This window comes from Chiloscyllium plagiosum, chromosome 30 (assembly GCF_004010195.1).
Source record: "Chiloscyllium plagiosum isolate BGI_BamShark_2017 chromosome 30, ASM401019v2, whole genome shotgun sequence".
Classification (NCBI taxonomy): domain Eukaryota; kingdom Metazoa; phylum Chordata; class Chondrichthyes; order Orectolobiformes; family Hemiscylliidae; genus Chiloscyllium; species Chiloscyllium plagiosum.
In genome coordinates this window covers 6,874,811-6,898,293 of record NC_057739.1, presented here as the reverse complement: position 1 = coordinate 6,898,293, position 23,483 = coordinate 6,874,811, and the positions used below count along the sequence as shown (strand labels likewise).

Genomic DNA, 23,483 nt, shown 5'->3' with positions numbered 1-23,483 from the left:
TTGCTGATTATCTTAAATCTGTGCCCTCAAATGACTAATCTTACCAATAGACAGCTGTTTGCTGCAGACCATGCTACAGCTGCAGTACCATGATCTGAAGCTACGAACACTGCTGTGCTGCTTTTATATCGTTGCTATACCTGTGACTAACGTTAAGCACCCATTGAATTTTGGATGTGAAAGACCTATAAAAATGCCAGATTGTTCCTCTTTTCATGTTTGATGAAATTTGACACCTAGAGGCTAGTTTTTCAAAAGTGGGTCCAGAGGTTGTAAATTAGCCTGCGGTGAACAGGATTTGGAAATAGCTGTCAAGTTGCTATAAATGCAGTTTTCCGTATTTGAGGAAAGCATTTCTCCATAGGTGATGTGAAGCTGCTGAGATTTGGCAGGTTTAAATTCAAAAGCTTTCTTTCCTCCCCAGCTCAGTAGAGAAGGGGGGAACCACCTGATGTTCTCCTCCTACTATTCACCTGCCACTCTCAGAAACTTGTGATTCCAATTTCACCATCAGCGACTGAAATGGCATCTAATAGTTTTGCCTTTGCATTTTCTCGCAGGTTTTGGAAGAGGCTGAGCAGATTGATGAGCAAGATCAACCCAGAGCCAAATGTGATCCATATAATGGGCTGCTATATCCTGGGAAATCCCAATGGGGAAAAGGTAATGCCTAACCAATGATTTGGACAGCATTTTGATAGCAGTGGCATGGAGAGAATCCTGCTTCCGTCGGTAATGCTGATATTTATTTTATAGTCATTCATGGGAGGTAAATGGTTATCGGCTGAACCAGCATTTATTGCCTCTCCCTACTTTAGCTGAGAAGGTGGTGATGAGCTACCTTCTTGAACTACTGTAGTCCCTGTGCTGTATGTAGACCCACAATGCTATAAGGGAGGGAATTCCAAGATTTGGATGCAGTGATACTGAAGGAACAGCATATATTTCCAGGTCAGGACGTTTTTGGAGTGAAACTTGCTGGTGTTCCCATGTACCTGCTGCCCTTGTCTTTCTAGATAGTAGTTTGGGATTTGGAAGGTGTTGTCTGATGAGTCCTGATGAGTGACTACAGTGCATTTTGTAGGTGGTAAGCACAGCTACTAGAGTGCCAATGGTGGAGGGAGCAGATGTTGGAAGTGGCAAATGGAATGCCAGTCATTTGGGCTGCTTTGCCCTTCTTGAGTGTTGTTGGAGCTCTGCCCCTCCAGGCAAGTGGAAATGTCCCCAGCATAGTTCTGAAGTGATACCCAGGAATGCACCTGATCCAACATTGGGCAGTTCTGTTGCTTATGAACATTGAGTAAAGAAGATTATTTGATGACAATTCGTAAAGCGGGTAATTTGTATGGAATGCTGAAAGCATTACTTATCACACATTCAGTGAAGGTTGCATCAATGGAACTAATATTTTTCATTCTGATAAATCCAAACAAACACAGAAGAATGAATGAATGAACATCTCACTCAAAAGAATGGATCTTGAGCTTCTTAATGGGACAGTGGATGAAGGCTACACCAGCTCCATATTGATTGGCAATCCTTGACAGGTTTGGCTGGGAGAGGGGAGGCCAAGGGACACTGCTGTTGATCTCAGCACCTCTGTTTGTAGAGGTGAGACCATTAGACAGTCTACTTGATGCTGTGACACTGGGGTTCAGTCCCCTATTACTGTAGCCTCATTTGTCTTCAACTCTTGAGATGTTTACACTCCTGCAATTCTGTCCACTTGTCTGATTTTCATCTTTGGTCTAAAACTAAGCTCTGGGATTCTATCCCTAAACCCCCCAGTCACAACAACACTTTTGATTTATGTAGTGCTTTTGGCATTATGAAATGCCCAAAGAGCTTCATGGGAGTCTTACAAGAATGTTATGACACCAGACTACATGAGGAGGTACTAGGTCAGCTAATAAAAAGCTTGACCAACAAGGTATGTTTTAATGAATGTCTTCTTGGAGGTAAGTGAGGTAGAGAGGTGGAGGGATTTCCAAAGTTTGGACCTAGGCAACTAGAGGCACGGCCACCAGAATGATTCAGATCAGGGATGGCCAAGAGATCAGAATGAGAGAAGTGCAGAGACCTTGGAAGGTTGTAATACTGGAGGTAAGTAGGAAGGAGTGAGACCATAGAGGGATTTGAATACAAGGGTGAGAATTTTTAAAATCCAGATGTCACTTGATCCAGAGCTAGGATGGATCAACAATTGAAAGTGGAACAAGAGGTTGGTGCGAGTTCAGGCACGTGGCCGAGTTTTGAATGAAGGGTAGAATGTTGGAGAGCCACTTGCAAGTGAAGTGGATCACCCTCTACCTTTCTGCCTTCCTTTGTGATGGTTCTTAAAGCCTACCTCTTTGACCAAGTTTTACTTCTCTTGACCAAATCAATCTCAGTTTGGTGTCAAATTTTAACACTCTAGTAAAGCAACTGAGGTGTTTCAGTGCATTGAAGTTGCAGTGTAAATAAACGTTGTAGTGCTTATTGATATTTTTATCAGGTCCTTGATAAATATGTTCTGCGCCTTGTCCTTGATTTCAGATCCATCTACAATCTCTCTGTGTTACCTGGCAAATGTCCAGGCAGTGTCCACACCCTGTCCTTTGACTCCTTGTGCTCCTCTGCACCATCAGATTTCAAAATGTGCTTCACTGCAGGCTTCCTCTAGATATATTCCCACTCGACCTGTTGCATTTTTGACTGGTGCAGTCTCAATGGGCAGAATGGCCTTTTCTGTACTGTAGACCTCTGTGATTTTATGACCCCAGGAACAGGTTGGATTTGAACCCAGGCTTCCTGGCTCAGAGGTAGGGACGAGCCACTGATCTACAAGAGCCACTGCAGCTTTCCTCGATCAATTTCCAGAAAACACTTTACCTGACAGTTTAAAATTCATTGAATGGATGTTATTGGCTAGGCCAGCATTTATTGTCTTTCTCTAGTTGCCCTTGAGCAAATGGTGCTGAGCTGTCTTCTTGAACCACTGCCATTTGGGAAGGAATTCCAGGATGTCGACCCAAGAAAACTGAAAGATCAGCATTATATTTCCAAGTCAGAATGGAGAGAGGCTTGAAGGGGAACTAGCTGGCGGTAGTATTCCTATGTAACTGCTGCCTTTGTCTGTCTCGATGGTAGTGGTTGTGGATTTGTAAGGTACTGTCTAAGGAGTCTTGGTGAATTGCTGCAGTGTATCTTGTAAGTGGTGCACACAGCTATTAATGAGCATCAGTGGTGGAGGGAGTGAAATTTGAAGCTGGTGGATTGTGTGCTGAACAAGTTGGCTACTTTAGAAACAAATTACTACAGATGCTGGAATCTGTCCTGAAAACAAGTGCTGGAGGTCACGGTGGGTCAGGCAGCATCCATGGAGAGACAGCAGACTAAGGTTTCGAATCTAGATGACTCTTCATCAGCTCTGATGTACTCATCTCTACTCAAAAGGTCGACTACTTTAGTATGGATGGTGTTAAACGTCTTGAGCGTTGTTGGAGCTATACTCACCCAGGCAAGTGGCAAATATTCCATCACACTCCTGGCTTGTGCTTGTAGTTCATTGACAAGTGGGGAATTGGGGTATGAGTTAATCACATCAGAATTCCTAGCCTTTATCCTGCTCTTCTAGCTACAGTTTTTATACCGTTCTATATCCGATCAATGGTAATCTCTGGACTCATTGATAGTAGGGGATTCATTGATAGTAATGCCATTGAACGTTCCTTTAAAAAGCCCTTACAAAATCACCTCTTTGACTGTAAATTAGATTCTCATCTTTAATATTTTGATCTCTTGCTCAGTGTCTCACTCTCCCCTCAACTTGGTGAAACATTTTTGGATTTTTCCCAATGTGAGGTAAATGCCAATGTTTAAGCCATCCGTTCAAATAAGGAGTTGCAGTTGGATGCAATTTGATTTGGATTGGAAGATTCTGAATGTTGAACCTGTTACATTCAGTGATTGCAGAAAGGGAAAAAAATTACATTTAGAAAGCATTGTGTCATACTTGTCCTTACCCAGTATCTTTGAGGAAATACATCCCAAGGCAATTCTCTGGAGGATGTTATCATTCAATATTGAGTCAAAGGCTCGATCAAAGAAGTAGGTTTTAATAAACCAAGTAAAGGTGTCAAGTGGAGTGCCAAGGCTTATGGAAGGGATTCCAGAGATTAGTGAGTAGGCTGCAGAAGAGAAGACCCTTCGGGAAATGACTTAGGAATGTGCAGAATGTCTGAATTACAGGAACTCAGAAATCCTGAAGGATTGTACAGATAACAAGGTAAGAGGAAGCTAAGGCTCTGGATGAATTCACAACAAATTCTCATGATGCTTCACAAGGACAGAATTTCTCCTTTTGAAGTGTATTCACTGTTGTGTGTCAGCAAACTGCACAACTAACAAACAACTCAATGTTGTTAGTTAAGGGGCGAATGTTAAGCAGGACATTGGCATCTCCTCGTGATTCTTCAATTCAATGCAACAGAAAAAGATAGCTTATGACGAATGTCATAATATAGTAGGGAATCACACTGAATATATCAAGTGTTGAGAATAGAAGACGGCAATGGACATTCGATGGGAACGAATAAGTGGGCAGGACCATTGAGTCTTTTATAGCTAAATAAAACAGATAGTTGAATAAAGGTTGGGACTGTTAAAAACTGAACTGCAAATCATTTTGTGTTGACAAAAGGCATTGTAATGTACAAAATGAGGTTTTTGCATCTGCCTTCATTCAAAGACGAAACTGCAGATACAGGAGCAACTTGAAGGGCTGGTAAATGGAGAAAGGTCAGGAAGGGACGCATCCTTGGTTGCTGAGGGAAGCAAGGATGGAAAAGGCAGAGACGCTAGACACAAGGCTGGTGCCTGAAGACTGATGAGTGTTATATTTAGTAAAGGGGAGAGGTTAAAGCAGTTGACGACAGTCAGTCAGCTTAATATCAGTAGTGAAGATATTTCTAGACATCTTTATCCAAGAAAACATGCATTTTAAACTGTAGACATGCATTAATTAATAACAGGGAGCCGGCAACCACATGGGATTAAGGTGGATTTCACCAGTTTCATCATTCCCCTCCCCCACCCCCAACCAACATTATTGCAGTCCCAAGCCTCCAACTTGGCACTGCCCTCTTGACCTGACCATCACCTTTCTCATCTATCTGCTCCACCCTCCTCTCTGACCTATCACCTTCTACTCTTCTTTCATCTACCTATCGCATTCTCAGCTACCCCCACCCCACCAACCCCACACCCCTCTCATTTATCTCTCAGACCCCCAGCTCACAAGCATCATTCCTGAAATGTCGATTCTTCTCCTCAGATGCTGCCTGACCTGTTGTGCTTTGTCAGCGCCACACTCTTGACATTAATTAATAACAGCCAATGTAGATTAGATCATGGCAAATCATGTTTGACAAACATGATTGTGTACTTGAAAGAAATATAAGGTCAGCTAATGGAGGCTTTGCAGTTGTTGTTTTGTCTATGGATTTTCAGACAATGTTGGAAAAGTGCCACATATTAGATTTGAAATTTAAGGCCACAGCCTTTTTCTTATTCATTCATGGGATCAAGGAGGTGGGGGGCGTGAGTTCATTGGCTGGGCCAGCATTTATTGTCCATTCTTAGTCACCTTTGGGAAGGTGATGATGAGTTACCTTTCTGAACTGCTGCAGTCCATGTGTTGTAGGCAAAACCAGAATGTTGTTAGGGAGGAGCTCTGATATTTTGACCCAGCGACACTGAAGGAACGATGGTGAGGATTTGGAGGGGAAGGTGGTGTTCCCATGTATCTGCTGCTTTGATCTTCTAGATCGTAACGGTCGTGTATCTGGAAGATCCTGGAGCTTTGGTGAATTTCTGCAGTGTATCTTGTGGATGGTACACACTGCTACTATTGAGTGTCGGTTGTGAAGAGAGTGGATGTTTGTACATATAGTGCCAATCAAGTGGGCCAGTTTGTTCTGGATGGTATCAAGCATCTTGAGTGTTGCTGGAGCTGCACTCAGAATTGTTATGATGGAGGAAGGGTCCATTCAGCTCACTGTGCCTGAAAAGGTTCTAATGGGTTGTGCCAATCTCCTGTCTTTTCCCAACTATCCAGAAGCCTATCCAATGTCCTCTTGAATGATTCAATTGGGCCTGCCTCCATCACATTTTCAGGCATGGATTCTTGCTGTGTGGAAAAGATTTACTTCTATCATCCTTGCTCCATTTTCAACTCGCTTTGATTCTGCCCTGTCCTTATTTTTACTTTTTCACACTTCCAGGCAAGTGGGGAGTATTCCATCACACGCTTGACTTGTGCATTGTAAATGGTATTAGCCAAAGGGAGGTAAAGTTAAATTTAGTCAAGATAAAATAAATAATAAAGAAAAAAGAAGGAAAATAAAATTAATGTAAGTTACTTAAGTTAAATTTATACTTATTCTAAAGGTAACATATCATTTCTAAGTTACAGAATTTCTAAGTAGAGTGTACTTTGTGTGGTATGTATGAAATCGTGGACATGCCATGCTCTCCAGACAAGCACATTCTGCCAAGCCAATTCTCAGGGTTTTGAAACTTGAGGAGCAGCTGTGGTCATTGCTGTATATCTGTGAGGCAGAAGCTTACATGGATGGTAGGTGTAGGAAATGGAGAGGAGAAAGGGAATGGGTGACTAGCAGGCAGTCTAAGAAAACAAGGCAGGTGGTGCAGCAGTCTCTTGAGTTTATCGCGTTTGGCAATCAGTATTCACGTTTGGAAACTAGTGACGGCAATGGTTCCTCAGGAGGTACAGCCAGAGGCATGCCTAAGAAACCAAGGGCATCTCAGTGTAGAGGATTGGAGAAAGAAGAGTGGAAGAGTTATAGTGAGGAAATCAGACAGGTGTTTCTGTGACAATGAATATGATTCCAGGATAGTGTATTAGCATTATGATGCCAGAGTCAAGGATGTAGTGAAGCAACTGCAGAACATTGTACTGTGTAAGGGGAATCAACTAGAAGAGTCACACCGGCATTAACTACATAGGTAAGAAAAGGATGAGGATGAGGTTCAGTGAGTTAGGAAATTAAAAAACAGGACCTCATGAGCAGTAATCACAGGATTACTCTCAGTGCCATAAACTAGTGGGCATAAGGTTAGGAGAACAATGTGTAGAACCAGTGCAGGAGGGAGGGCATTGGATTTCTGAGGCACTGGAACCAGTTCCGTGGCAGATGAATAGGTTGCATCTTAATAGGAGTAGGACTGATGCTCTTACAGTGAAATGATCAAGTGCTCTTAGGGTGGATTTAAACTAGCTTGTCAATGCAATGAGAATATGAGGGGTGTCCCAACTTTGAAGAAAGTTAATCTGGTAACCGGGAGTGGAAACGCTGCAAAGGAGATATAAAGCAGAGCATCAATTATGCCTTAAATATGAAATGATATGGAAAAAACAAAGTTAACAGCCTGAATGTGTGCAGCATTTACAACAAGGTAAATGATCTAAACAAGGTAAGTGGTTATAATCTAATTGCTATGATTGAAACATGGCTGCATGGTGGCCAAGACTAAGAGCTGAATATTTAGGAATATCTGACATTTAGGAAGTCAGACAAGAAGAGAAAGGAGATGCAGTTATGTTCATGAGAAAGGATAGGATCAGTACAGTAGTAAGAGAGGATATTAGATCAGAAGAACAATGTATGGAATCTGTTTGGGTAGAGCTGAGAAATAGCTAGGGCCAGGTGACATTGGCTGGAATTATTTAAAGGCCACCAAATAGTAGGGGCATGGTATCAATCAGGAGTTGAGAGAAGCTTGTCATAATTACAATACAATTATCATGGGTGACTTAATCTGTACATCGACCAGATAAAGCAATTGAGTTGTAAAGTGTGGTGGATGAGGTTATGGAATGTCTTAGGATAGTTTTCTCGAGCACCAGATTGAAGACCCAACTAAAAGACAGACAATTTTAAAACTAGTAATGTATAATAAAAGGGGCTGTTTAAAATAGTTAAATGACCGCAATCTAATAGAGTCATAAAGATGTACAGAATCCTTTGATCCAACTCATCTATGCTGACCAGATATCCTATTCTAATCCCATTTGGCAGCATTTGGCCTATATCTCTCTAAACCCTTCCCCTTTGTATACCCATCTAGATGCCTTTTAAATGTTGTAATTGTACCAGCCTCCACCATTTCCTCTGGCAGCTCGTTCCCTACACACACCACCCTCTGTATGAAAAGGTCACCCTTTAGGTCCCTTTTAAATTTTTCTTCCCTCATCTTAAACCTATGCCTTCTAGTTTTGAACTCCCCTACCCTGGGAAAAAGACACTGACTATTTAATCTATCCATGCCCCTCATGATTTTATAAACTTCTATAAGGTCACCCCTCAGCCTCTGATGCTCCAGGGAGATTAGCCCCAGCCTATTCAGCCTCTCTCTATAGCTCAAACCCTCCAACCCAGGCAACATCCTTGTGAATTTTTTCTGAACTTGATAGAATTTTACATTATGTTTGAAAGTGAGATAGTTCAATCTGAAGCAGAGGGTGTTAAATTTGAATAAGGAAATTATGAAAGCATGAGGTACAAGTTGGCTGAGATGGATAAGGAAGATACATTAAAAGGTATGATTCTAAATGGGCAATAGAAGGTCTTTAAGGAGCTATTACATGATTTACATCAACTGTACATAACTTTAAAGTGCAAAAACTCATCATAGGTCAGTCAACTGGGGCTAACACAAGAAGTTAAGAATTGTATCTGATTAAAGGGAAAGTGGCCTGAAATAATTATAAATTTGAGAACTGGAAAGTTTTTAGAATACAACAAAGGAGGACCAAAAGATTTACAAAGAAAGTGAGAGCAGAATATGAATACAATCTAGCCACAAATGTAAAACAGGCTGTAAAACCTTTGTTAGATACATAAAAGGGAAGTGTTTGACTGTAACAAATTTGGATCCATTACAGACACATTCAGACAAATCAATATTGGGGAATAGAGAAATGGCTAACTGATTACTTTGCACCTATTTCTACTGAGGAAGATTCATGAAATTTCTCGGAAATAGAGATCCAAAAGTCTAGGAATAATCAAAGGGAATTAATATTAGTAAGAAGGTTGTACTGCAGAAATTAATGGTACTGATAGTTAATAATTCCCTGGGACTATATCCCAGAATGTTGAAGAAGGTGGCTGTAGAGATAGTCAATGCATTTGTGATTGTCTTCCAAAGTTCCTTTGATTCTGGAATGATTCCTACTGTTAGGAACGTAGCAAATGTCACCCATTCTACTTAAGGAAAGAATAAGGGGAAAAACTCTTGGAAAAAATTTTTAAAAAGGATAAAAACAGACAGGTAGACCTGTTAGTTTTATATCAATAGTAAGAAAAATACTATAATCTATTATAAAAGAAGTGATGAATAGATACCTTGACGATATGATCTGATTAAGCATAGTCAATATGGATTTGCGAATGGGAAATTCTGTTTGATAAATTTGTAAGGTTTTCTTCAGATTGTAACGGCAAAATTGATAAAGGGAAGTCACTAGATATTTGAATTTTCAGAAGGCTTTTGATCGGTTTCCCGCAGGAGATTGTTTAGCAAAATTAAAGCACATGGTACATGAGGTAATGGACTGTCATGGATTAAGGATTGACTAGCAGGCAGAATAAAAGAGCGGAGGAATAAATGGGTCTTTCTCACATTGGCAGGCTCTGACTAAGGGTGTACTGCAAGGATCAGTGCTTGTGTCGTAGCTGTTCACTGATCAATGATTTGGAGCTGGAACCAAATTAGATGGATTAAGATTTACAGCTGATGCAAAGCTAAGCAAGAAAGTGTATTGCGAGGAAAATGTAAAATGTTTACAGGAGGATTTGGACAGGTTTAGTGAGTAGGCAAAAACACGGCAGACAAAAAATATTGTGGAAAAGGGTGAGGTTGTCCACTTCGGTAGAAAGAACAAATGTACAGCGTATTTCCTAAATGGTAAGAAGTTGTAAAGGTTTGACATAAAAAGGGATTTGGGTGTCTTAATCAGTCACTGAAGGCTAATATGCAAATGCAGCAAACTATGAGGATGGTTAATGGAATGTTAGCTTTTGTTGCAAGAGGATTTGAGTACAGAAGTAGTGAGGTCTTGCTTCAAATCTCTAGGGGCTTGGTCTGACCACATCTAAAGTACTTTGTGCCGTTTCGGTCTCCTTACCCTCAGGAAAGTTATTGTCATTGATAGAGTTCACCAGACCTGTATCGAGGATGACAGGATTATCCTATGAAGAGACAATGGGTAAATTGGACCAATATTCTCTGGAGTTTCAAAGAGTGCGAAGTGATCTCATTGAAACCTACAAATACTTAGAGATAGACAGTGCAGATGCAGGTAAGATGTTTTCCCTAGTAGGAGAGTTTAGAACAGAGGGCACAGTTTAAAAATAAGGGAGGTATAATTTAGGACTGAAATGAGAACAAGTTTTTTTATTATTTAGAAAATGGTATATCTTTGGAATTCTCTCCCTCAGAGGGCTGGGGAAGTTCAGTCTTTGAATGTGTTTAAAGGAGAGGTTAATACATTTTTGATTGTCAGTAGTATAAAAGTATGGAAATAGTATGGGTAAAAGGCAACAAACATGTTTGATCAGCTATGATCTTGTTGAATGGCAGAGTAGTCCTGACCAGCTGAATGATCTACTCCTGTTCCTATATTCCTAAGAGAGTTTCCACTGACAACTAGATCAGAACCAGAGACGGTGTGAGGAGAATTTAATTTATGCATGAGTTGTTCTGAACTGGAATGTACAGTCTGAAGGGATGCTAGAAACACATTCAGCAATGGCTTCCAAATGGAGTTAGATTCGTGAACATCAAAAAAAAATTGCAGCGGCTATGGCTTTGAGCAAGGGAGTGGAACTGATTGGATAGTTCTTCCACAGCTGGCATAGCCATGATGTGTCAAATGGCCTCCATATGTGCTCATGTGGAGACTTGCAGCATTGGTGGTAATCTCGAAGCAAGCAAGCCACAATCCTTGTTTATTTGATCTACCCGTCTGCTGCTGAGTGCCTGCAGGTTTTTCCATTTCTGCTGCTGTGTGATGTATTATCCATCATTGATCAGCAACACTTGATAAACCTGACTGACAAAGCAGCCTACTTTTGAGAAGATCATAAATGTGATCAATAAGTCTGAGTTGTTAAGGTTAAAGACGTGACTCCTTTTCTAAATCTACATTTTATATTTGTTTTCTTTGAATTACCCAAAGGAAAGGCAATTGTAATAGTCAATTTAGTCTTGTCCAGATCACCCTGAAGATAAAATGATTTTCTTTGCTGCAAGCAACAGGCACATGACATTTGTCCAATTGTGAAGATAATTGGGAGGAAGAGATAAACACATTTTACCAGTAATGTACTTTTAACTTTTAACACCTCAGGTGATGGTATTATTACGGGATATAAAAGGATCTCATCAGCCACTTAATCTACAAGCAGATTATCAACTACCTGATTGACACGCTCTCCCTTGTCCACCACCTTTTATTCCTCTTCCTTTGTTTGACTGCTTTTTGTGTTTGTCCACTGAGAATTCAGCAATTCTATTATGTTTCAGTCTGTCTCTTTATTTCTGCTTTCTTTGATGTTTCTGACTCTCTCACAAACTCTCTCTTCTGCCTCCTGAGGGTGATCTCTCTCTGTTGATTTCCTTAGCTGCTGCATTTCTTTCTACCTTGATCTTCATATGATATTCTGTCTGTGTCGATTTCTTATCACCATGTCTGTGTCGTTCTGATTTTTACCTGACTCTCCATGACTTTATTTCTCTCTGTCTTTTGATTCTTTCTTTCTCTCTCTTTTTCTCTCTCTAAGATATCTATATATAGATATATCTATATATATATATGTATTATCTAGATTATAACATATAGTATATGTATCTATTATGTAGAGATATATATAAAACATCTCTTTTTCTCTCTCTCTCTCATATATGTATATATATATATATATATATATATAAAAATCTCACTTATCCTGTGTCTGCCTGTCTATTTCTGTCTTGTTTTAAAATTTCTTGATGGGGTGTCACAGAATCACTCGACCAGTATTGATTTTCCATCCCCAGTTGCCCTGGAAAAAATGGTGATGAGATGTCTTCTTGAAATGCTGTCATCCACTTGCTGTAGGTAGACCACCAGTGAAATTTGGGAGGGCGATCCCAAACATGCTAAAGGAATGCTGATATATTTCTGAGTCATGATAGTAAGTGGCTTAGAGAGCAATTTGCAGGTGGTGGTGTTCCCATGAATAAATCACTCTCGTTCAACTAGGTGGTAAGTGACATGGGTTTGAAAGATGTTGTCAAAGGAACCTTGATGAATTTATGCGGTGCATCTTGTAGCTAGTACACACTGGTGTTACTGAGTGTTGGTGGACTGAGCATCAGTGGTGGAGGGAGTGGATATTTATGGAGATAGTACCATTCAAGCAGGCTGCTTTGTCCTGGATAGTGTCAAGCTTCTTGAGTTGGAATTGCACTTCTCCAGGCCATATTGGGAGTATTCCATCACGCTGTTGATTTGTGCCTTGTTGGAAAGGCTCTGGGAAGTCAGAAAGTGAATCGGTCACTGCAGAATTCCTAGCCTCTGACTTGCTCTTGAATTTATGTTGTTAATCTAGATCTGTTTATGGTCAGTGATAATTCCCAGGATGTTGTTAGCAGAGGATTCAAAGATATAATGCCATTAAATGTCAAGAGGCACTTTTTACATTCTCTCTTGTTGGGGATGGTCATTACCTGGTATTTATGTCATTTCAATATCACTCACCATTTGTCAGCCTACAACTTCACAGACTATTGTTTCTATGTCTGTCTTTGGCTATCATTCTCTCCCCACTGTCTTTTTGCATATCTCTGACTTGACATCTCTCTCTCTGCATGACCCTGCAACTTGCTTGTCTTTCTGCCTGTCTCTCGATTGAGCCCTCTGTGATTGTTCTGCTATCTCCTACGTGTCTTCCTACATATCTCTAAATGCCTTTGTCTCAGTCTGTTTCTTCCTCACTGTCTTTTCCCTCTCTGCCTACGCTGCTGTGTCTCCTTTCATCTCTGTTTATTCCTTACTCACTGCATCTTTCTTTCTATCTGGAACAGGAATAGATCATTCAACCCACAAAGCCTCTTCTGATATTCTATTATCTGTATCTTAACTGCACTTCGATTCTGTAACCTTTGTTACCCATTTCCTGTAAAAATTTATTCGTCTTCATTTTGTATTCATTGAATTCAGTCTTTGCGGGATAGGAGCTTATGGATTTCCACTGGCCCTTTGCCATGAACTGCATCCTGAGGTAGAGTCATACCGCATGGAAAACGACCCATGGTCCAACCAGTCCATGCCCACCATAATCCCAAAATAAACTATTCCCACCTGCTAATGTATTCATGTACTTATCTAAATGTGTTTTAAATATTGTAAGTGTACCCACATCCACCACACTGATGGAAGCATCTGGATGTAGAGGACGCAGGTTAAGATGATTATCAAAAGAGGCTACAGCAACAGGAGGGGAATCTGCAAGGGTTTAGGATGTAGAATGGCCTGCCTGAGGCTGATTCACTTGGAATAATGTTGAATGATTATCTGAAGAGGCAATATTTGGAAGGATTACAGAGAAAATACAAGGAAGTGAGACTAGGTGATTAAGTTTTGCAAAGGGCCAGTTTAGGACCAAATTTGCATTTTCTGATTTAAAAATGTCATTTGAATACAGTGCTGGTAGATTAGGAATTCTGTCCATCTCTCTCTTTCATTAAGAAAGTTGCCTCTCGCCCTGACCTTCTCTAAGTATCTCTCTCTGACAGTTCAGTCCATACTTTTCTTCAAGCATGTTTTCACTGCCTCCTTGGTCTCTGTCTTCCTCTCTCTTTTAAGAGTTTGGTCATCTCCCTTCCCATATCTTTCTCTCTGGATCTGTCCTCTTTTCCGTCTTCCTGTGTTTTTGAGATTATCTCTTTTTTTTCTGGATCTGCAACTTCCACAAATGCCACCCATCATCCTCATTTATATAGTTACTGAACGAAGTCTCTGCAAAGATTGCATCTGATCAGTAGGTCCAGTGTACAAAATAATGCTGAGGAGAGGAGTCAGTATTAGCAACCAGCTATCTCTTTAATTGAGGCGACTAGCTTGCATTGTAACATACTTTCAATTATGGAAGCACATCTAATAACAGACAGACACAGTATAAAGTCAACTGGGAGAAAGCGAGGACTGCAGATGCTGGAGACCAGTGACGAGAGTGTGGTGCTGGAAAAGCACAGCAGATCAGGCAGCATCCGAGGAGCAGGAGTATAAACATTTCAGGCTAGAGCCCTACATCAGGTTCCTGATGAAGGGTTCTTGCCCAAAATGTTGATTCTCCTGCTCCTCTGATGCTGCCTGACCTGCTGTGCTTTTCCAGCACCACACTCGAGACACAGTATGGAGCCTATTCAACTGATCCACACCTACAGAATCCAAAACATAATGACTACCATTAGATGTTCTTGCACTAGTAAGCAGCACCTTGATGAATAATCCTGACTACATTCAGTCTCCTGTTCCTTGGATGCTGCCCGACCTGCTGCGCTTTTCCAGCAACACATTTTCAGCTACATTCAGTTATAGCTGTGCTAACGCCTGATTTAAAGTAACGAGTACAGCTTATAATGTGATTCACTTAAACTCACTGGAGGTGATGTGCATTCACACACTGTCACATTCTCCGCATATACAAGCGAATTGTGTTCAAACCTTGTATCTTTTTTGAAGTACCTGGGAGCTTGGGGAGCCCTGTTGCTTTCTCCAAGGCAATGCCTCGGCCAATCAGACTCAACTGGCTAAGCATTCAACACCTTTTTCTTCTGGAGGGTAAATTGTTGTGATCATTTGAAATGTAGCATTCTTGCATTTGTTGTGATGAGTACACAACAAACAGCTGAATCTCCCTTTTCATCAAGATTTCGGGCTTGTGCTGCAATTCAGGGCAGTAATCGATAGGATAAATAGATAGTCTTTTCCCTGGGCTGGGGAGCCCAGAACTAGAGGGCATAAGTTTAAGGTGAGAGGGGAAAGATATAAAAGAGACCTCAGGGGCAACCTTTTCACGCAGAGGGTGGTACAGGTATGGAATGAGCTGCCAGAGGAAGTGATGGAGTCTGATACAATTCCAGCATTTAAAAGGCATCTGGATGGGTGTTTGAATAGAAAGGATTTAGAGGGATATGGGCCAAATACTGGCAAATGGGACTAGTTTAGGTTAGGATAGCTGGTCGGCATGAACAAGTTGGACTGAAGGGTCTGTTTATGTGCTGTACTTCTCTATGACCTTCCACCAAGAGGTGAACACTCTGTGTCATTAATGGGGATCTTGTCTGTGAAGGGAACACTTCTGTGGGCCTGTAAACAATAATTATTTTAACTGTCTAACATCTGTAGATCTAAACGGACCGCGGACTTAGATAATTTGTGAGCTGGTGGTGACAGGTTCTCAGAAACTGTATCATTGGGCTTGTGTACTCCATGTCCTTCACACATTGAAGCTATTGCTTGTTGCTTTCAGCTTTTTCGGAGCTTAGCTACCTTGATGACTCCTCACCGAATATCCTTTGAATCTCCGTTGGAGCTTTCAGCACAAGGTATGAATGAAGTGATCCTGTTCTCTCAAAAGCATAGTAAATCCTTCAGTGTTCATCAGAGAAAATATTCAGAGGATTGAGGCTTTTCAAAACATGTCTCATGGTAGAGATGTTCACTCTCACGAGCTAATAAATGGAAGGTTTGTTCTTTTTATAAAAGTATTGCCTGTTGGTTTGTATAGCTGAAAGATTTTTGCTTAGATTTATGATTTTTTCTTATTTTACGAAACCTGATCTGAGCATGAGGGAGGAGAAATAAAAAACCTCAACCACAGTGATGCCAAACAAACACACGGCTAGATTTTGGCCACACAGATCTTTAAGATAGGAAATGGGGCATGATATAAATGCCAACATTCCTTTGTGATAGATGCAATGATTGCTGCAGAAGGAAGAGATTGAGTATAAATCACACAGGAAAACAGAACTTACCCAGGCCATTTGGACAAACAGACCTCAGGGAACAGGAGAATCGACGTTTCGGGCATTAGCCCTTCTTCTGTTCCCTAGATGCTGCCTGACCTGCTGCGCTTTTCCAGCAACACATTTCCATCTCTGATCTCCAGCATCTGCAGACCTCATTTTCTCTCCAAACAGACCTCAGGGTCACAGTCTAAGGGTACAGAGGAGGCCATTTAGGACTGAGATGAAGTGAAGTTACTTCAAGCAGAGAGTGGTGAGCCTGCGGAATTCTCTGTTGCAGAAAGTAGGTTAGGCCAAAACGTTTGATGTTTTCAATATAGAGTTGGATATAGCTGTTAGGGATCAACGCATACTCAGAGAAAGTGGAAACAGGGTACTGAGTTAGATCTGGGTACCCTAACAGGGTACTGCGTTAGTTGGGCTAAAGGACAAAGTGGCCTATTCCTGCTCCTACTTTCTATGTTTTAATGTCCAAGGGCTTTACCCTCTAGTTCGGGAGCCACAAATTGATGGAGTAAATGTAAACACTGCTGAAGAGCAGGTAAGGTTTACATAATCTACCAAAATCTGAAGTTTTATTTTTAAATCCCATGGTCTTTATACTTCGTATATCACAGAATTATAGAAATCCCTACAGTGTGGAAGCAGGCCATTCAGTCCATCGTGTCCACATCAGGCCTCCAAAGAGCATCCCACCTAGACCCACCGCCTACACTATTCCTGTAACCCTGCATTTCCCATGGCAAACCCACACATCCCTGCACAGTATGGGCAGTTTAGCATGGCCAATCTACCTAACCTGCACATCTTTGGACTGTGGGAAGAACCCCAAGTAGACATTGAATGGCTCAGTGGCTCACACTGCTGCCTTGCGGCCCCAGGACCTGGGTTTGATTCCACCCTTGAGCGATTGTCCATCTGGAGTTTGAGCAATCTCCCAGTGTCTGCGTGGGTTTCCTCCAGGTGCTCCACTTTCCTTCCACAGTCCAAAGATGTGCAGGTCAGGTGGATTGGTCTTGTTAAATTGCCCAGGGATGTGCAGATTAGGTGGGTTTATGATGGGAAATGCAGGATTACTGGAATAGGGTAGCGGTAGGGGGTCGGTGTGGACCCGATGGGCTGAATGGTCTCCTTCCACCCTGTAAGGATTCTATGATCTGTTCTAATGTGCACATTGCACACAGATAGTCATCCGAGGCTGGAATGGAACCCAGGTCCCTGGTGCTGTGAGGTAGCAATGTTAACCACTAAGTCACAATACTGCCCAAACTTGAATGTGATTGGCAATATCTTGTTAGGAAAGCACCGATTACTGGACAACATTAATTAGCAGGGCATCTGGTGTAGGTAAGAATGTAGGTAAGAACCATCTATTCAGGCAGTTGCTTGGAGGTCTTTGTTAACATTTCCGGAAGGCTATCATTATCCTATTATAGTGATTGATCGGAGATTCAAAGCTACGGATTCCTTGGATGTTCTGAGATCACAGTTTGAAAATTGAATTAGCATGGAGGGGCCATAGGGATTGTAAGGGGGAGGACCAGATGGCTTAATAGCTTCATTGGAGATTTCAACGCAAGGGATGTTGTGATTTTCTTGTTCTCTCAAAACGGGCATTAGAAAGTTTTTGAAGCGACAGTTTCCAAAGGTTTAGTGGAGCCCTGAATGAAGAAAATCATAAAGTGCAGACTTCCTGATTGCTAAGTAATAAGAATGACAAGATCTAAAATACTTTGGTTGTGTTTTCCTGTTAATGTTTTGAGCACTGTCTTTGTTGAACCCATTTACTGTAGGTTGTTATTTTGAATTACAGGGAAGCGGATGATCGAGACATACTTTGACTTCCGTCTGTATAGACTGTGGAAATCCAGGCAGCATTCAAAGCTACTGGACTATGATGACATCTTGTGAGGCATGAGAAAGCTCAGAATTGGAATAATCACTTGTAAACGCTCTTATCGAGAACGACGTCTCCTCAGTTCTGGAGGCAAATAGAGGGTCTCGGAAGCGATTGAGAAGAGGCAGAAAACATCTCTGTTATGTCTTGTTCCGACAAAGAAAGGCTTAATGGAAGTCGAGAGAAGAATGGCGTGGAGATGTTAGGGCCCTTTTCTCTTTGAATAGAAGGATCAGGAATCAGAATTTTTATTTCTGCGGAATGTTGCCAATTCAGGTCAAAAGAAGTGAGTTCAGGGTATTTTTTATTTCATCCTGAACTCCTTACGCAAAAGACAGGACTGAATAGTTAGTTGTTGGAATCCTGGGAAAACCAGAGAGTGCTAAATAAGATTCTTTGAAGGTTCTAGCGATGGAAAATTCTAAATTACCCACAGGCCTGATCTGAAAACTGTGCGCAGACTGGGGTGTCTGTGAGATGTCCTTGAGGACCTCCATGTGAAGGCAGACTTCATGAAAGATAAAAGCTGAAGTTTTTTTTTAATTATTGAATATAGGAACATTGGATTTTTAATTGAGTAGTGCTAATTATAAGAGTTAGTGGCTAAGAGTGTCTCAGTAGTTAGGAGGATATTTCATCAATTTGGCAGTATGATGTAATGGATTCCGTTAACATTGCCTTCAGTTTGTGCTCAAGCAGTAATAATAAGCATGAAAGGAAACAATTTCTTTGTTCACAACATTCTAAGTCTGACCCTCCAGTTGGAAGCATCAAAGGGTGATGAAGTAACCTCATAGTTCTTACTGTGTGGAATACAGTTTTAATATTTGTGTGTCTAACAAGTATTCCAGAGTAACGGTGACACCTACTCCAGGTTTTATTGCGTTTTTAGCAACACTGATTGAAGGTGGACCATAATGATCATGAGGAATCAAAAATTATTTTAGTGGGTAAAATGATTAATAAAAGGATTGCCTGTGGGAGGAGCTGGGTGCAATCAACATCTGTTCTGAACACCAGCACCATGCTTTCATCTGCTTTGGAGATAGTCTTTTTTGTCCAGTTGGGGATTCATTGCAACTTGAGGATAGCTTGGTTGCTTTGTTGAAGGTCTGAGTGAGCTGTTGACATTTATTGATTGACACACTGGCCTTGATTTCATTTGAAGGTCATTTATACTCCATAATATAGTCATGGGAAAAAGGATTCTTAAAGTGACTGCTTATCATTATTGTGGAAATCTTTTATTATTCTGATCTAGGTTAGGTTGTCAAGTTTAGAAACTGCCCCTTTATTAAGATATTGCTATAGCCTGAGGTCTTTTAGTGAAGAATATTCCAGTGTGTGTTCCATTGTAGTTGTATTTGAAGGGGAAATTCTCAAACTCATTTCCAATAGCTGTCTTTCAGGTAACTCCTTCTGCTCTTCTGGTGAGATTTAAGCAGTAAGGTCCTGATTTTTCTTTCAGCAAAATTATCCAACACTTAAGCTCATCTCCATGCCAAACTGTATCTGTTGTGTTCACAGGTTCAGTGAAAGCTAATTATATTAACCTCCTGAGGCCCAATACATGCCATGAGCATCAAACTGGTTTCTTAATCACAGTTTTCTTCAATACATCCTTTGTCAAACACTATGATATTGCTGTGAGGTTATGGCAGATGATCTTTCCCACTACTTTAATGGCAGTTAGTCCTTTTGAAGAAAATATCAGATAGGCATGTTAAGTGTTTATATACAAATAAAATTCAACATAATTGCTCACCAGTAATCAATGAAACTAAATATATAAAACTGAAAGCATTGGAAGCAATGTACAAACACAAGAATCACAAATGAATTGGAGATGTGGAAGACCATTCACTCCACCTTAATTAATCCCTCCAAAGGCATCCAGACATGCTTCATGTTAGTGTCAAGTCGATTCTTTAACTAATTTCAGGGTTTCCCTGAGGAAGGCCCATTACAAGCATTGAAAACATTTCGTCACAATAATCAGTCTCAGGAATTAAATTTCCTCCAGAAATATTAATGTGAAATCTGTAGAAACCTGGAGAGGTGGCATGAACACTGCTAATGCTGTTTGTCCAGGAATTAGAATGGACCTTCTATTAGAATGAAAGTAGACAATCAGGAGACATGAACTCCCCCTGGATATTCATGCTTTTAAATTTACCTTTTACTCATCTAACCCTAAGGCTAAATGACCTACTTCTACAATTTAAGTGAATGTAACATTGCAGATTTAACTGATGCACTCTGCTGTTGTTCCCCTCTCTAATCTCTTACAGTACCTCACTGACAACTGGGTCACTGCCAACAATATAGGGACTTGTCCGTTTATGGGAAGTGCTGGATGAACTTGGTGTTTAAAATGAGTACTTTTCTCCCCCCTAGCTAATTCCATGAATTATTGATGATGTCCATCATTATGGAAGGAGACCTCAGAAGTTGAGCCTGATGTCCCTCCCACCCATCTTTAATCTTGGCAAAATGGTACCCTTAGCTTGGAGAAAGGAGTTAAATCATTTTGTAAATGATTTAACATGATGATCCTGGAGTTCCCTCATTTCATTACTGCCTGCATTGAATGTAAATTAACTCATGGCTTACTGCTGCTCAGCACTGAGGCCTGCGCAGTTGCTAAATTCATATCTTAATGGTTTCATCCTTAAATTTAATACTGACCCAATGGTCTGAAAGTTGATTAATACCTACAACAAACCTTTCAAGATTGAATTAGACTGTTTTTTGCAAAATTGTACTTTTATTGATTTATCTTAATTGTCAATATTAAGCTAATTCTTATGCAGGTTCGGTGCAGAGTAGTTGATGAGTGCAATCTTACGAATTGACTTAGCTGATGACAAGCCAAATGAACCCATCTGACCCCAGGAAAGATATGCTCATATAATGATAATCACAGCCAATGTTTGGTTAGAAGAAGGAGATGTACCTTTTGTAGAAACCTTCACAACATCCATACTGAATAATCGAATTGTGATATGAGTGCAGCAAGATTGTGGGGATTTATTGTGCCTAGATCAGTAGGAGATCATGCATTCTGTATGTCTGCATTATATCGATTATATCATAAAAAACACGCGCACGTACATCAATGGTAGATGTGTACCCTCGTGGGCAGAATGCAAATTTTTAAGCCTGTTTGACTGATTGTTGAAGCTGAATTTTTTAATTATTAAACTAGATTGACAAGGATAGAAACACATTAAATTCACTTTATGAAGCCATACTTTGTTAAATTGCCAGCATAAGGGTTATTGCATTGAGTGACTCTGTTGGTCTTGATAGCCTGATATATAATGCTGATGATTCTTGAATTCTTGTCAGTTATGTAGTACGACAATCTTTATTATAATAAATAGGACTAGCACTTGAGGAGTTAAACATTAACTGTATAGTTCTAGAAGAAGGAAAATGAATTTATATTTAATGAATTTTGTTGGGGGTGGGTGAAGTAGACTGGAGATGGCAGTCACAAGTGGAACTTCTAAACCAATTCTAAGGGTGCTGTGCACAGTACAAACATTCATGCTGACAGGTGCTGTCTGTGAGCCCTTATAATGCATTGAAATCTATTGATGTGTGTTGGTGACAGTACACCTCAGCAAAATATCATTTAATTGCACTTAATTGGATACCTGTAACTGCTTTACCACTGACATTATCACTGACTACAATTTCAGATATTCTGTTAAGAGTTGACCTAGTTTTGAAAGAACAAACTTCTCCACTATGGAGCTTAGTGCTGTTTTGTGTTCTAGTGTAAGTGGCTCAGCACTCTCCTTCAAACTCCCTCTATCCAACCACCCATCCAACACCTTTTCACTTAACCATTCACATCTCTCTACCCATTGTTCCTACTACTCCAACAGCCCCACCCCCCCAAAACTGTGAGATTTTACTTGATTTGACAAACTATGCCTAAATTCTAAGTCATTGACACACCCAGCGTTACATACCTTATGGAAGTCGTGAGGGCTATCTATATTGGGTTGGGTTTGAGTTGGATTTTATTGTTTATGCTACAACATAAGGGAGAGTCTAACAGTTTCATATTCTGATCACACACCACCTCAATATTTGATTTTAATGTTGCAAGAGGAAGCAAAGGGACTTTTCTGTCATTTTTCTCAGATGCACCCCTTAATCAGTTCTACTCACTGTACTTATATTATGCAATGGTCAAACCACCTGCTAGTTACTGAAAATGTTGATAGAGTCATTCACAGGTGATAAGAATGTTACTTTATAGAGAAAGAGGAAATTGTTGTGATGTGGTAAAGTGCTAGAGACTCCTCTCAATGTGCATGCAGCAGGTTTTATATTCTGACTGGACTGAATAATCAATCAGTAAAAAAAAGCCTGACCTTTGCCTCGTCCCGGTAGAGAAGCTGATGTGGGATTAATGTTGTCAAGACGGGGTTTTATTTTGAGGTACCTGAGCCAATAGAATACAGGAGCTCTGATCATTGAAAAGTAAATTATAAATACAAAAGGAAGACACTAAATGGTGCACTTCATTACCTCAAAGAACCTTCCAATCAATGAAGTTGGTTTTGAAGCTAGTCACTGTTGTAATGTAGGAAATGCAGAAGCAAATTTGGACAAAGTAAGCTCCCACAAACAATGCCACACCCTCTGTTTTAGATATTGGTTAATGGACAAATACTGGTCAGGTCTCAGATGCTCTTTGAATAGTGCCATGGGATCGTTCATGCTTATCTGAGAGGGAAGACAGGCCCATCTCATCCGAAAGATAGCTCGAGCTCACTGTGATTCAGTTGCTGGAGTAGGACTTGAATCCACAAGTGTCAGACTCAGAAGTGGGAGTGCTACCCACTGAATCACAGCAGACAGTGACTGCCACCAAACATGTGCCATATTGAAGCAGTGACTCATCTTGAGATTGGCTGTTGGAATTCACCTACTCTCAGCATCAAGGTGAAAGCAGTTAACTTGCTGCAGTACCCACGTGCTCCTAGTTCCTGCGTTCCTATGCACTGTTCATTTATTCTCAATTTGAATCTCTCTGTCTGCACCACTCAGAAGTGGCTGGAAGAAGTTAAGCTCCATTTAATGCCAGTAGGCGTGTGCAATTGTGGAGGAGACTGTGATTTTCTCACTGAAACACATTGACAAGTAAAAGTAATTATTTGCCTGTGATAAAACAATACAAAAACCCTTTAACACATTCATTTAGTGTGATCAATTCAAATCCTCTTCATCTTCATATTTGAGCAGTGATCATCTCCCATTTCCCAATTCCTAAATGGTCACCCTGCCCCATTCATTTTTCATTCTCTGATACTGTCAGGTTCTGGTTTTGTCAAGTTGCAGTCCAAGTGTACAGTATATGTGAAGTATTTATCGTGTGATTAGTGTGAGATGGTGATAATTGAGCTTAGGCTATTGTTTAGCAGGCGTTTAGATCTCAGTACATTTAAAATCCACTGCCAAGTGCTGCTGCCCCTGACTGTGT

The 23,483-nt window shown here is 40.6% G+C and overlaps 1 protein-coding gene across 2 annotated transcripts in view; it reads left to right on the top strand.

The window, feature by feature from the left end:
• Nucleotides 1–21,888, top strand: part of nsmfb (NMDA receptor synaptonuclear signaling and neuronal migration factor b) — a 103,812-nt gene extending 81,924 nt beyond the window's left edge. For both annotated transcript variants that reach the window (XM_043719894.1, XM_043719893.1), the window contains 3 exons: nucleotides 561–663; nucleotides 15,585–15,660; nucleotides 17,897–21,888. In XM_043719894.1, coding sequence (XP_043575829.1) covers nucleotides 561–663; nucleotides 15,585–15,660; nucleotides 17,897–17,994 — 277 coding nt within the window. In that variant the 3' untranslated portion in view covers nucleotides 17,995–21,888. The remainder of the gene's footprint in view (nucleotides 1–560; nucleotides 664–15,584; nucleotides 15,661–17,896) is intronic.
• The last annotated feature ends 1,595 nt before the right edge of the window (nucleotides 21,889–23,483 follow it).